Below are 12,975 nucleotides of genomic sequence, written 5' to 3'. Positions count from 1 at the left end.
TTTTGCGTAATTAAACGGTATAAAAGAATCGATAATGCTTCACAGTAGTGTTTAGATTGTTAAATACACGTAAATATATATTCGATTGAGATGTTAATATATATTTCTTCGAAGATGAGCAATTACACGTACCTCTGTAAAAGAGCTGGGTTTCTCGCAATATCGCGGCAGGCAATCGAGTCAGACCACGATGTGGCGTTAGAACGAAACTCTCTTCGCTCCCCTCAGAAAATCCCTTCCTACTTCGATCTTCAGTTTCTCGATAAAGCACGATAACGACCAGTAACACGATGGTCAGTGACTGATTCGCGACACCTTCCTCCTCTCCAAGTTAGAAGAAAATATCTCCAACTAGAACTGCCGTTGATTGCCGTTGAATCAGCCTTGGGCTCCGCTCCAGCTAGACTGAAGCGTGTCGAAAATATACGATTACACAAGTGTCGAACGTAAACTCTTCAAAATCTTCTCATCCTTTGTTTCCTTCGCTTAACAGAGGACTGGGAGCGATAATAACGGAAATTTCTCCGAATAAGCTGTTTATAAATATCACGAGCGATAAGCGCGGCGACGCACGAATCATTGACGCGAAAGAAGGATCGATTAGTGAAATTTGTTCAAGTGGAATAATACTCGAAAATGGTGAAAATGGGTAGGTGGTTATTTATATACAGGAGGGTGATTTATACGGGGGTTTCTTAAGTCGGGCGAGCGATATCGTGCGAGATTGGTCGGTGAAAGCCGCGTGCTAAGGTTTCTTCCAGGACCCAGTATCTCCTTCGGGGAGACGGTTAGACACGAGGGCATCGGGCGGAACGAGGCGGGCTCCATTTGTGGGAAACGAAGGGTGGAGGGAGGGGGGCAGGCCCGGTTCCATTTGTTTTGTCTCTACCGAATGATCCATTAGCGGAAGCGTCGACTATCGGAATCTCACGGGCCGCGCAATTCCAGTTTCGTTTTTCAACGGGGAATCGAATAGAGTAGAAGGTCGAGGAGAAGGATGCTGTTCGTGATCCTCGAATCGTCTAACCGTGGCAACGCCCGTGGAATACTATTTCTTAATGATCGATCGCGACTCGCTCTCTCGTTCCGAATGTAAAACGAATCAAACGTAAGAAAAGAATAGACGTAACACGAATTACGAATCCTTCTGGATTAAGAGAATAAATTCTAAAATTCTTTTTTGCTCCACTTCTCGACTAAAATTCTCCAACGTTCGTTATCGTAACGACGATAAATGCTTCGAGAAGGGAAACTCTATCAATATAATGTTCAGAGAGGTGTGATCGTTGTTCGACTTGTATATATATATATATATTCGTACTCGAGAAGAAAATCAAAAGAGCAAAGTAATGGGAATCTTCTCTCCTCCTTCCCTGCATAAAATAGTTGCCAGTCGGTCGAAAATACGGTAGATTGCATAGGATGTACTGATCGACTTGCCGCGCGAGGAGAAATCTCCGGGAACGTATCGAATCGTTGGAGAGTCGGTGATTTACTCGGCGCGATGGCGATCTGCCCACTGTTACTACTCTAAGAGAGTAAACGTTAATTAAACGGGAGGTAATTAACGAGCCAGCCTGACCGAGTGGCCAATTAAGCCAAGGAAGAGAAGTTTACGTATTGCCAGGCAGGAACGAAATTCGAGAATCGTTCATAGATTTAAGGAGAATTTTTGTTCTTCCATTCCGACGATTTCGAGTATCAATGTTCGATCCTTCACGAATAATTTGCCACACACGGATACGATAATTACGTATCGAAAAGTGGGGATAGATCTGGGAGGAAGTTTCTTCGAGTGCCTGTAATCTGTTCCGAACAACACTCGAAAAAGAGTTTACCTTCTAATCTGTGCTATTCGATTATTCGTCGGTCGATCAGGGGATCGATGGTTGGACTATGGCCACGATCGAGTCAACATCCTGGCGATCCAAAGTTCTTCTTCGAGCGAGTGGCGAACGATAAATTCGAAGGGGGCGTGAGCGGAACTCGAATGGAAAAGGCAACGATTCGAGGATGGAAACATTGTAAAGGCGTGGAGGGGTGGCGTGGAACCGCGTGTCCGATCTTTTTGTCGCTCGAGATACGAGGATGCATAAAAGGGAGAGGAAGGGAGAGGCGAACAAGAGAGAGAGAGAGAGAGAAACTCCTTTGGAACGACTTTAACGAATTCCACGAGACCCCTTTTGGATTTTTAAAAAAATCATTGCTTTGGAGGGGCGTACGAGGAGGTGGCGCACCGTTACTCGCCACTCCACGTTTCTCGGCGGTGAATTTTCGAGTAAACACTTCGGCGGTGAAGAAGCCGAGGCGAGCCGCGAATGGTAACAAACGTTCTCGTCGAAATAACGATATTCCGGGAAGTGGGCGGCCGCGAAATAGAGATACACTCGGTTGAAGCCGCGAGCGGTAGTGCGTCGGTTGAAAAAGAAATTAGAAAAAAAAGAAAAAAATGTTGAACCAACTGTGCCGCTTTCATCGTGGCGTGAACGCGTACTTCCCTTCGTCACGGTGTTCGTTTACATAATCACGTTGTGCCGCGTTTCTTCGTAGTTACGGTTCGGCGATTGTTGATATAATGGCACTTTGAAGAAGAAATTTGTCCTCGAGGAATAAAAGTAACCGTGATTTTTATCCGTCTCTCATTCAACATTTCCAACACGCATATATCGCGAATATCGTTTCACTTCGAACGAGAACTTAGGTGAGTTTGACGATTATCGGTTCCATCGTATCAACGTTCCATCGAGCGTATTTTTCTAAGCGGAATAACGAGGGTGTGGGAGTAGGAGTAGTAGGAGCAGGAGGGAGTAGCGGTTAGCGAGAAAATTGGCGGAACGACCGGAACTCCGTCGTTCGATATTCCCTCGAGAGAGGATTGTCACGCAGTCGCGGCGCACGACTGATCAGGCATTATTGCCTGCGAAGAGGGAGCGGAGGATTTTCCATGGGTGGGCAAAGAAGGTGGAACGAAGGGAAAGGAAACCGCGAAAACGCGAGAAGGGAACGGAGGAGTTGAAAGGAAGCCTTTTTTGTTTTTCAACCGATCGGTGAAACGGCGAACGGATAGCCGAACGAGCAACTCGCCGTCCGTGGAGTGGACAGTTTTTTGAAGGAAAGGAAGGGAGGGGAGGAAACGAAAGGAGACAGAGCTAGGAGAGACGTATCCTTGGTAGAGTCAGAAAAGCGAAAGCAATTAAGATAGTTAGTTGGTTATGAGACAAAAAGGGCGAGCAGAACGAAGGTAGGGAAGGTAATTACCGTGGTAACGGCTTGCCAACCCCCGTGCGAGTGCATCCCGCGGAGTGGCGCTGGCTTCTGGGGAAATTAGCGCAGGAAAAATTCATGCCCGTAGAAGATTTGCGTAAATTAATTTACGCTGGCAACCCGCGGTACTCGCTCCCACGGAGGGGGGGAGGGAAAGAGGACGAAATTCAATTTCTAGATGAGGATGGACTCGTCTTGGCCGAGGCTGGTCCCGCCCTTTCAGAGAGAGGATGGCTCGCGTAAGTCTAGTAACGGCTAGTTAATTCGCGGGAAATTTTGTCGTTTGCACGATGAACGAGAGAGAGAGAGAGAGAGAGAGAGAGAGAGAGAGAGAGAGAGAGAAAATAAAAATAAAAAAGACGAGGAAAGAGAAAGAGGGTCGTCGTTTCGATCGCGTTCGTCTTACGGGAACGGGAACGATCTTAACGGTGTGTGGCGGATTTACGGAGGCGAAGTCGATCGAGTGGACGAGAAAGTTGGACGTCGAGACACGTTCCGTTAGCCAGCGTTCGTCGACGTAATTACGGAGGAAATCGGATTAATCGTAACGACAACGCGAAAGAAAACACGAAGTTGCCGTCCCCCTTTTCGCACACTTCTATCTCTCCACTTCCGCTCTTTCCTCTCTTTTTCCCCCCTCGTTGTTTTCCTAGCTCGATCTCCCGCCGAGTCCCTCCCAACCGGTGCCACGCCGGCGTCCTTACTTTTCTATTTATTTGCATTTGCAGGCAAGTCGGTTAAGTACCGTGATCTATATCCTGTCTGGGGATAGAATTCCATGGTCCGTGAACGAAAAACGACCAAGAAATCGTTTCCGGGACGCCCTTCGCCTCGCTCGTTAGCCGGAGAACGCGGACGCCTCCTCTTTCCTCTTTTTTCCTTTTCTTTTTCTTTTCTTTCTTTTTCCCCCGTCCCGCTTCTTCTCTTTATCAAGAATATTATATCTCGAGCGGGATGCTCGAGTGGATCAGCGCGAGAAGTCACACGGAAGGGACGGCGGTTTCTCGCGAAATAACAGTTTTTAATTACGCCAACTTGCTCGAGAGATTCGGGTAGAATACGATTCTAGTCTCTCTCTCTCTCTCTCTTTCTCCTTCGGAGAGGCTTCAATCCAACCCGCGGACTCGTCGTGGCCTAAAAACGCCGGTTCCAACTATTCAATTAAAGCAACGACCCTGTGTCAAGGGGATGACATTTCCTTTGCGTGCGCATTTCCACCACGCCGTCCTATCCCCTCAAGACTCTGCATTCAACTACGTACACGTGGTCAAGTTACGTGGGCGGCACTCTAATTATTCCGCGATAAAACAGCGTGGAATGTCACGAAGCGGCGGGGCTCTAATCTAATCATCGGTTAATTTCAAACTGGGCGACGAAAATTGCCGCGTCGAGCGACCATTCACTTTTCTTGCACGGGTTATCCTTCGATATTTCCGTCGAAGAGTAGTTGGCCACGTTGCTTTCCAAGTTCGTATATTTTCTTTCTCGACTCCGCGACGAATCGAGGCTTGTTTCCTCGAGCTGTAAACATCCTTCCACGTGTTGTCCACGTGAAATAGAGCGGCGCAAAATCGACCGTTGAAACAAGCGTTGGACGCACGTTGGACGAAGGAGGAGAGGCTTGGCAACTTGTTTATTTTCCTCTCCCCGTAATACCTTTGTTTCGATACTTTACAATCCCGTTTTCACGAGTATATCTCGCGGGAGGATAAAGCGTTATCGGCGATAATGGAGGCGAGGATCGTTTAATATATATTTCTTTGTGCTCGAACGCGCTTCTCACCCGTTTGAACAGGTTCGAAGTTAAGGAAGGGAAGTTGTTATGACACGGCCGCTTGAATTTCAAACGTTTTCGTCTCGCGCGCCAAGCGAATCCCTTTACGCGTCGTAAAGTAATTTAGTTTCAGAGCAAACAAAGAAAGCGCGCGTTCGACTCCCATTCGGAAAGTGATTTTACCGCGACTCCGCTTTCTTTCCTCCAATTTTGCCCGGGGGAAATTCTATTGAATTTCTCTATCGATCCCTCCACCTGCAAAAATAATCTCATTCGATACTCTTAATAAGAACTCCTCTTCTCGATGTTAGTCGATCGCGAGCTCGGAAAATATTCCAGAATAATCAAAAATCACTTGCCGATTCGTTTACTGCTTCGTGAATCGCGTGATTAATATCGCGACTTTGCGATGCATTTAACAGATTGGATGCAATTTCTTCTTGGCGTGGCAAACGCTCTCCTTCCCATCTCCTCGAATCCTCGGGCGAAAAACATTCATCCCCTGTTTTCATCTTTCGCGAGCACCTTTTTTGCCGGTGTATCGCTCGCAATCCACGGGATTCCGCAGCTGCAATTCCTTCCAGTTTTTACGACCCGCTCGAAAGGATGCGAGTCACCACCTATTTCTCGCGTACATCCCTCTCGTGCATCTCACGCCAGCGGTCTCGTCCAGTATCCCTCCCTACACCTCTCCACGAATCGACGAAAAGCCGGAACACGGAAACGAATGGCTGTAAATGGGAGGAGGAGGAGAAGGAACGCGTTAACCCGGAGAGAAGGTAGCCGAACGAAACAGGAAGATCTCGGATGTTCGAGTCAGGAGCATGTTGAAACGAGAAGTCGAAAATTGTAGGATTTTGATTGATCGTAAGATAAGTGTTTTAGTAACGTTTCATCGATTATTCGTCCGATTGTTAATTTTGTAGACAGCAGATAATTGTTAAACAGCCCTCTTCTATCGTTGTTATTAATTCTAACGCGGACGTTCAAAAATAAATCATTCCCGTTCGATTATTAATTAATCGACTCTGTTACATCCCACCTTCTTCTTCTTCTTCTTCTTCTTCTTTCCCTCAATCAACATGCAGAATATAATAAAAAACGAGGGAACGATGTTGATCGATTAAAAAGTTAATTCTCGATTAAATCGGGGAGAAACGGAATTCGAATATATCGTTGCACGAAATGCAAGGAAGCGCTGTGCCGGTCGTTTGATGATTAGCAGAAGCGGGCGGGGGCCCGGGTTGATGGGGTGTACCGAAGTTATAATGCAGCCGATGAAATTACGGCAAGGTCTCGGGGTAATTTCCATAGTAACTTCCGGCCAGGAATCGATGCAGAATGTCGGATGATCAAAGTTGAAACGGTGGCGGAGTGGAGCCCGCCGTTTCGACCCGTTCCTCGACCCGTTGATCGCCGCTTCGTCGGCGGGAATCGAACGATCGCTGGATCGCGACTCGAGAGTTTCGCCCGGACGGTGAAAATTCAAGAGAGAGAGAGAGAGACGGGGAGAAGAGTGGGCCGGAATGGATACAGGGGCTAACTTGGCCTTTATTCACGCGTGAACCGAGCGGAGCGGTTTATCAGAGATTGGAGATGAAATCGTTTTTTCGCGCGAACGAATCGCGACGCCGCCGTTTTTTCCCCAGATCGCGCGATTTCGCGATCGAACCAATCCACTCTCTGCCCCCCTCCCCCTTTTTTCCCGTTCAATGGAAAACCACTTGCTGATTTAATGGAGCTACACGGCCACGGGTCGAAATCGCGGCGGGATATGGGCGAGAAATGGGGGGGGGGGGTAGGAGGGGGGAAAAAAGGAAAAAAAAAAAGGGAGCGCGTGGAAATTTTGTGGAACGGGCGTGTGAAAAATGTGAGAGGGAGGATGGCGCGCGGAGAAACGGTGGAAGAATTTTTAACGGCTAATTCGTTTCTCTTTCCCTTGTAATAACGGGGGTGGACCACGTTACTTCGAAACTTCAGAAATATGAAAACCGCGGCTCGAATTCCGTTAATTGCCGGCTTCTTGTTGGAATTCGAACTCCTGAGTTCTGGATGGAGGGTGGATGGTTCGAGGAAACCGCGAACAGAAATAATAGACCAACAACGGAGTCGTAATTACTACTCTTAATTGGGGTATAGATATACACAGGCTTTAAGGTAACCGGTGTTTAGCCGGTTGGTTATCCGGAATCCGGGCAAGAAGTAACTGTGTGCGAAGAGGTTAATAGTTAGCGCTTATCGGTTATCAGCGCTCGTCCATCGAATTTCTTCAGAATTCTCCCTCGTGCGGAGGGTGGATAAAAAGAGTGGCGAGACAAGAGTAACGCGAATTGTTCGACAAACAAGGTTGCCTCGTAAATTCAAATCACAACCGAGGCTCCCTTCGAACCGGCCGATTCTCGAATCAACGAAACGTCGGCTGGGGGAGGGGAGGATTATCCGAAAACAAGGAACACAGTTGAACTCTAATTGGACTCTTTGCCAGGGGGTTTGACACGAAATTGCTCCGCGACGCGAGAGACACCGAGAGTGGAGGAGGAACGTTTAACGCCAGGTCGAGAAATTGCAGTCGTTGCCATTTGATCCGTCTCGTTGCATTTAATCCGCGTCGCTAATGTCGTTACGCGGTGTCCTGACCAGAAGGGGGAGGATGGGTGGTCAAATTGTTCGGAAGAGAAAATATCCAGGAGGATGATTCCTTCCACTTTTAAAGTCGAGGTGAATCGCGAGCGCGTTTCGATCGATCCGTCCAACTGTCCAAGTCGATCGCGAAATCTTCTTGGAAACTTGGAACGTTATTATAGTAGGATTTGAATAACGGAGCTTCGGCTCTTCCTTCTCCTCTCTGTCGAGATTTCTAGAAATTTATCTAAACCGCATCCGGTTGGCGTTCGAAGGCGACACGGTTAAACTCTGTCGAACTCGAACAGGGATTCCCTCCCTCTCCCCCTCCGTGTGGAAAAAATTCGCCAACATTGGGGACTCGCATTGGGGGAACGGCATTGGCCGCGATTCGTAGGAGAATCGTGAGGAGCGTGGGGAAGGTTTTTATCCGGCAAAATGGTCCTGACACAGGCTGATCGTGCAGATCCTCCTCGCGCCGTGTCCACGAGAAAGCGTTGGGTGGTTTTATTTTATTCGGCCGATAACGGCCACGACGTGACGGATGTAACGACGGACCAACGTCTCTGTTTCCAGATTCCATGGTGGGAGAGATGGTCGTCGAGGCCGGGAAGAACGTGACGCTGAATTGTCCCGGAGTGACGGAGAACTCTCTCATACTGATGCTCGAATGGCGGGTTAACAGTATGCAGTTGCTCGAGTACAGCAGCAACACCACGATAGTGTGGAACCATCAGAACAGGGTTTCGTTGTCGTTGAAGAACTACTCGCTCCAGTTTCATCCGGTCACAGCGCAGGACACCGGCGAGTACACTTGCTTGGTGAACAGTCGCAGCATGCCGGAAGCTGTCATCAGTCTCATAGTTCACGGTGAGTCCTCCTTCCTTCCTTTCTTCTCTTTTTTTTTCTTTTTTATTGCGTTTTCGAGATCGACTCGATTTTGATTCGAACGCGACGTTGAAGAGATGCTTTAAAAAAAAAAAAAAAAAAAAAATAGAAAGAAAAATTGTCGAGTCGAATTGGGTCGACGGGTAAATCGAATTGATATAAAATGCTATCGAAGCGAGGGTAGGGAGAGGATTAAATCGAAACGATATATTCACTCGTATAACACGAGCTCTTTTTTTCTCGTTGGGAAAAAAAATGAAGTCCATACGGATTGAAATGAACCGAGAATCGGGCAAATGTGCGCATCGTAAAAATAATCACGGAAAATCCCGGCAAGTCCCTCTATTTAGCCCGTCAGGATCGTCCTCCCCTCCCTCCCTCTCTCTCTCTCTCTCTCTCTCTCTCGGCGAGTAAATTAAAAATTAACCCGGTCTCGCGTCCCTCGTCACTTGGCGCACCGCCAACGAGCCAAGCGGGTCGCTACATTTGCGTTTTAACCTTGATGCACCGTAATTCCTTCCTCGTTCTGCTTTAATGCTGCGCTCGTTCGAACACGCGAAATCGCGAGAAAAAAAAAAAGGCGAACAACAACGACACAAGCGTTACTCTGATGTTCGCTCTGATGTTTGAAAAACAACGCAGCGATGACCGAGCACGCAATAACGATCGACGATGATCTTCCTTCTTATTATTATGCAAGTGGAACGCGGCCGGGTCATGCGCCGAATTTTACCGGTCTTATTATTTTAAAGGGTCCTCCGAGAAAGAGTAGCCGCGTAACTAACGAAGGCAATTTTCGAGTGTTACCGCTGAGCCACCTCTGCCGCTCTCACCCCTGCGGTAGCCGAGCTCCTGGCAACTTCAATCCTCCCTCCCTCCCTCCCTCCCTCCCTTCCTTCCACGATATTGGATAAACTTGGGAGCCAGAGGGGGAGGGGGTTAAATTTCCGGCGTAATGTCAAGGCAATTTACATGGTCGTTCGATATAATCGGGCAAACTCTTGGCCATCGAAATTGTACACCGGCCGTTATCGAAAGGTTTTTCGATCTTTCGTCGTTGCGATCGAGTTACCACGGCGGCGCTCGAGAAGATTCCGATAAATCCTCCCTTCCGAGGAAAGGAAGGGACGACGACGCTTGTTTGGCGGAGGAAAAATCCCTCCCACCCCAAGTTGCGACCAAGTTAGCGCGCCAAACAACGCGCTTCCAACTTCGGAACGCGCTTCCTCTGTTTCTCCCCCCCCCCCTCCCCTTGTTAAAAATGAAGAAAACTTTTCTTGGTCGCTTTCGGAGCGGACCTCTGCGCGCACGGGAACTCGCTACAAGTTGCTCGTCGACGACCTTCGAATCCCTTCGATTGAAACTGAAAATTCCCAGGAATTATCTCGAAACACCGTCCACGTTCTCCGCGTGGAGGGAAATTAATCGATCCTTCTCCCACACAATGGTAATGGGCGTTCTTTTCTTCCGTTCTTCACCCAGTGTCTGGTAATTTGTGTTTATTGAATCGGTCCCCCGCGAAAGTTGGCCGAGTTTGTACAAACAGTTCGCGCGACGGTCGAAACAAAAGAGCCGAAAGGAGGGGAAATGGATCGGAAATGGAGGAGAAGGAAGAGAGAGAAAGAGAGAGGGTTAACGTCGTAACGCTTTATTTGAGACTCGAGTTTCTTCACTCGTCGCGAAGTGTTTGCACCAAGTATTTACGGCTGATTTGAATTCGTCACGTGTCACCCACCGCGTCAAAAGCTAACTTTTCCGCTCGTCCCATAGGCGCCGGAATCATGGGAGTTCTCGTTAAAACTTCGCCCCGCATAACTTGGCTGAAAGTTTTGCACGCGCGCGCACATCTGCCCCGAAAGACAGAGAAAAACGAGAGGAAGGTGGGAGAAAAAGGGAAAACGAGACCCCTATCGCGTTATGTCTCGATCATTTGCATTCAATGCACGAACCGCGACTCCATTTGAATAAGAAGTTTCCCGTGGTTGAAACGAACTGCTTCGAAAAAAGAAAAAAAAAAAAAAAATAAATTCAATATTTTTCTCGTAGATTCTTTCTCCCGGGGGGTGATGCTTCGATGACCTTCTTCTCTTTTTCTCCTCCCTCTCTTCTTTTTCTTGATTTGGTTGAGCATGAAACGAGATAAATTTAAATCTCTGTGCGCTTTAAATCGCGACAACGGACCATTGGAATTTATACGAAGTCAGAATTCGGATTCTAGAATTTTCATACGTAAGAAACGTGAGCGGAAACAAAATATTTTCGTTGTCGAAACTCGTCCGAACTTCAGAGTATGGAGGAAATCGTGTCATTGAAATCGTTTTTCAATCGAGAATAATGTAGAATTCAAAAATATTCAGTAGTATTTATGATGCAGGAATTCGAATGGGTTTGCAATTTTTTCTTGGAAACGCGTACCACATTTTTCCAGAAGAATGTCACTTGTCTGAAATTGGATCAGTGAGAGGAGAGAAAACTGAGCAAGAGGAACCGTAGATGGCGATTAAAGCGATTAAAAAAATTACCCCTCTCTTTACACGACGACATATTTCAGGAAAGTCGTATTTGAGAAATCCAAGAAGAAAGCATTTTAAAAGTTGCGCGCTTCCAACGTGATCTCTCGCTCATTGACCGGAACTCGCTATCTTCGTAATTACAACGATCCAAAGTTTTTCTTGAATTTTAATACCGAAGTTTTAACGTTTTAACGTCGAAAGATTCGTCTATTCGTAGAAAACTAATGCTTAACAACGATCTTAATAATAACTAAATTGATTTAAAAGTTATCCCCAATCGATCGATGGAAAAGTACGCAAAAGTTACGAGTAAAGAGGATATGCGCAGGAGAATCGTATCGAAAGACGAAAAAAGGGCGAAAGGCCCTTTTTGTTCGACCGAGTCAAGTCAATCGTCAACCGTGGAAAATTCGTATTCGACATGTAAACGCGAGGACGATAGGTGAGGAACGTACTTTCCCTCCCCGGCTCACTTCGGTTCCCGATTTCAAATACCTGCGCTCGGGATACCCCGCCTTTTATATCGTATATTCCGCACGGCGCGTGATACCGTCCGGAATTCCGGACACGTAGCGTTTCAACGGTAACCAATATCCGCGTTATATCAACCATTAAAATGAATATTTCTCGAGTCCATGCCGAGTGTGGATTCCGCGATGGCTCGTTTCCCGCCGGGAAACTACCTCATCCCCCGTGATTTCTTCCCTCCCCAATCGTCATTGGGCGTGTGTTCGCCATCACCATCACCTTCGATGAATCCAACTTTCTTCTTCTTCTTCTTCTTCTTCTATCTATCGTTCCACACGAATCCTCCGAGAAGTCATCGATGAAAGAACGATTAGGCGCCACTGGGACGAGAAGAAGACTGGGGAATCGATCGATAACCTGGTTCCATTCCATAATCAAAGACATGGATTTTCGCTTTTGGAATCCCGCTAGAAATTAATTCTACTTTTAGAGCTTTGTTCCACGCGACGGATTTTTCTTTTCTCGTTTCTTTTCTCCCTCCCTCCCTCCCTCTTTTTTTCCCCTCCTTGGCTGGGAAGATAGATGGAACTTTTTATAGGTTTTTTCCGTTTTAAACTTTTATGAAACGTGGATACGTATACGTATAGGGGGAAGAAGAAGTGGTAAGCGGTATAACGGAAGAGGTGGTTCAGTGTCCTTGACGGTCTTTGGCGGTGGCCGATTATTTGGGCCGCTCGAAAAGTTGAGCCCCTTTAAGAGCGGGGCGTAAAAGGTTCCGCGGAACGGAACGGTTTCCTGTGATTTTTCAACCAGATTTTTCTGCTGGAAGTTAAATCAAATTCGCCAAAGCGAGTCTGCGCCAGGCACACAAGCGATACCCTCCTCCAAGCTTTGAAAAATTCTTCGTGTCATACGTTCCTTCGTGACATCGATGTCGTCCCCGTTTCTACCCTCGTCTCCGAAAGAACCTTATATCTTTTTCCTTCTTTTCTCGTACTCCACTTACGTCATTCGGCCCAGATTCGGGGACAGGTTACAAGCGCGATCGAGAAAGGGCCAAACATTTTGCCATTTTGCACGACGATCGCTTTTCAAATTTTAAATCGTTCGTAAAAGCGTTGCTTTCGACCAACATTCCAACAAGCGTGTTCGCGAATTAGAAAATGATTCGAAAAAGAAAAGGTTATGCGCAACATCTGGTACGACTCGTATTTTTCGTTACCGTCGAATTTCACGGGAACAAGAGAACTCGTGAAATCGTTTTGCGTAACGCGATAACGACAGGTTACCGACTTCGTTCATTACGTCTAATTTCCATCTCAATCGAGACACCTCGATTGTCAAAAAAACTTGCGCAATCTATTCGTTGCCAATTTTCGATTTCGAATAACGAAACGTTTAACGAAAATTATTAATCTACGATCGTCGTGTATTTATTTCGTTGTC

The 12,975-nt window shown here is 47.1% G+C and overlaps 1 protein-coding gene across 5 annotated transcripts in view; it reads left to right on the top strand.

The window, feature by feature from the left end:
• LOC100864056 (putative receptor-type tyrosine-protein phosphatase mosPTP-1) overlaps window positions 1-12,975 on the top strand; it is a 314,861-nt gene that overhangs the window by 104,080 nt on the left and 197,806 nt on the right. For all 5 annotated transcript variants that reach the window (XR_015291661.1, XM_086906437.1, XM_086906439.1 and 2 more), the window contains exon 2: window positions 8,237-8,530. Coding sequence is in view for 4 of the 5 variants with exons in the window: in XM_086906437.1 (XP_086762563.1) it covers window positions 8,237-8,530 (294 nt within the window). In the remaining variant the exon portion in view is untranslated. The remainder of the gene's footprint in view (window positions 1-8,236; window positions 8,531-12,975) is intronic.

This window comes from Apis florea, unplaced genomic scaffold (genome assembly GCF_048593485.1).
Source record: "Apis florea isolate Af1SG1 unplaced genomic scaffold, ASM4859348v1 contig_2495_pilon, whole genome shotgun sequence".
In the NCBI taxonomy this organism is placed as follows: domain Eukaryota; kingdom Metazoa; phylum Arthropoda; class Insecta; order Hymenoptera; family Apidae; genus Apis; species Apis florea.
This window is presented reverse-complemented; position numbering and strand designations above follow the sequence as displayed.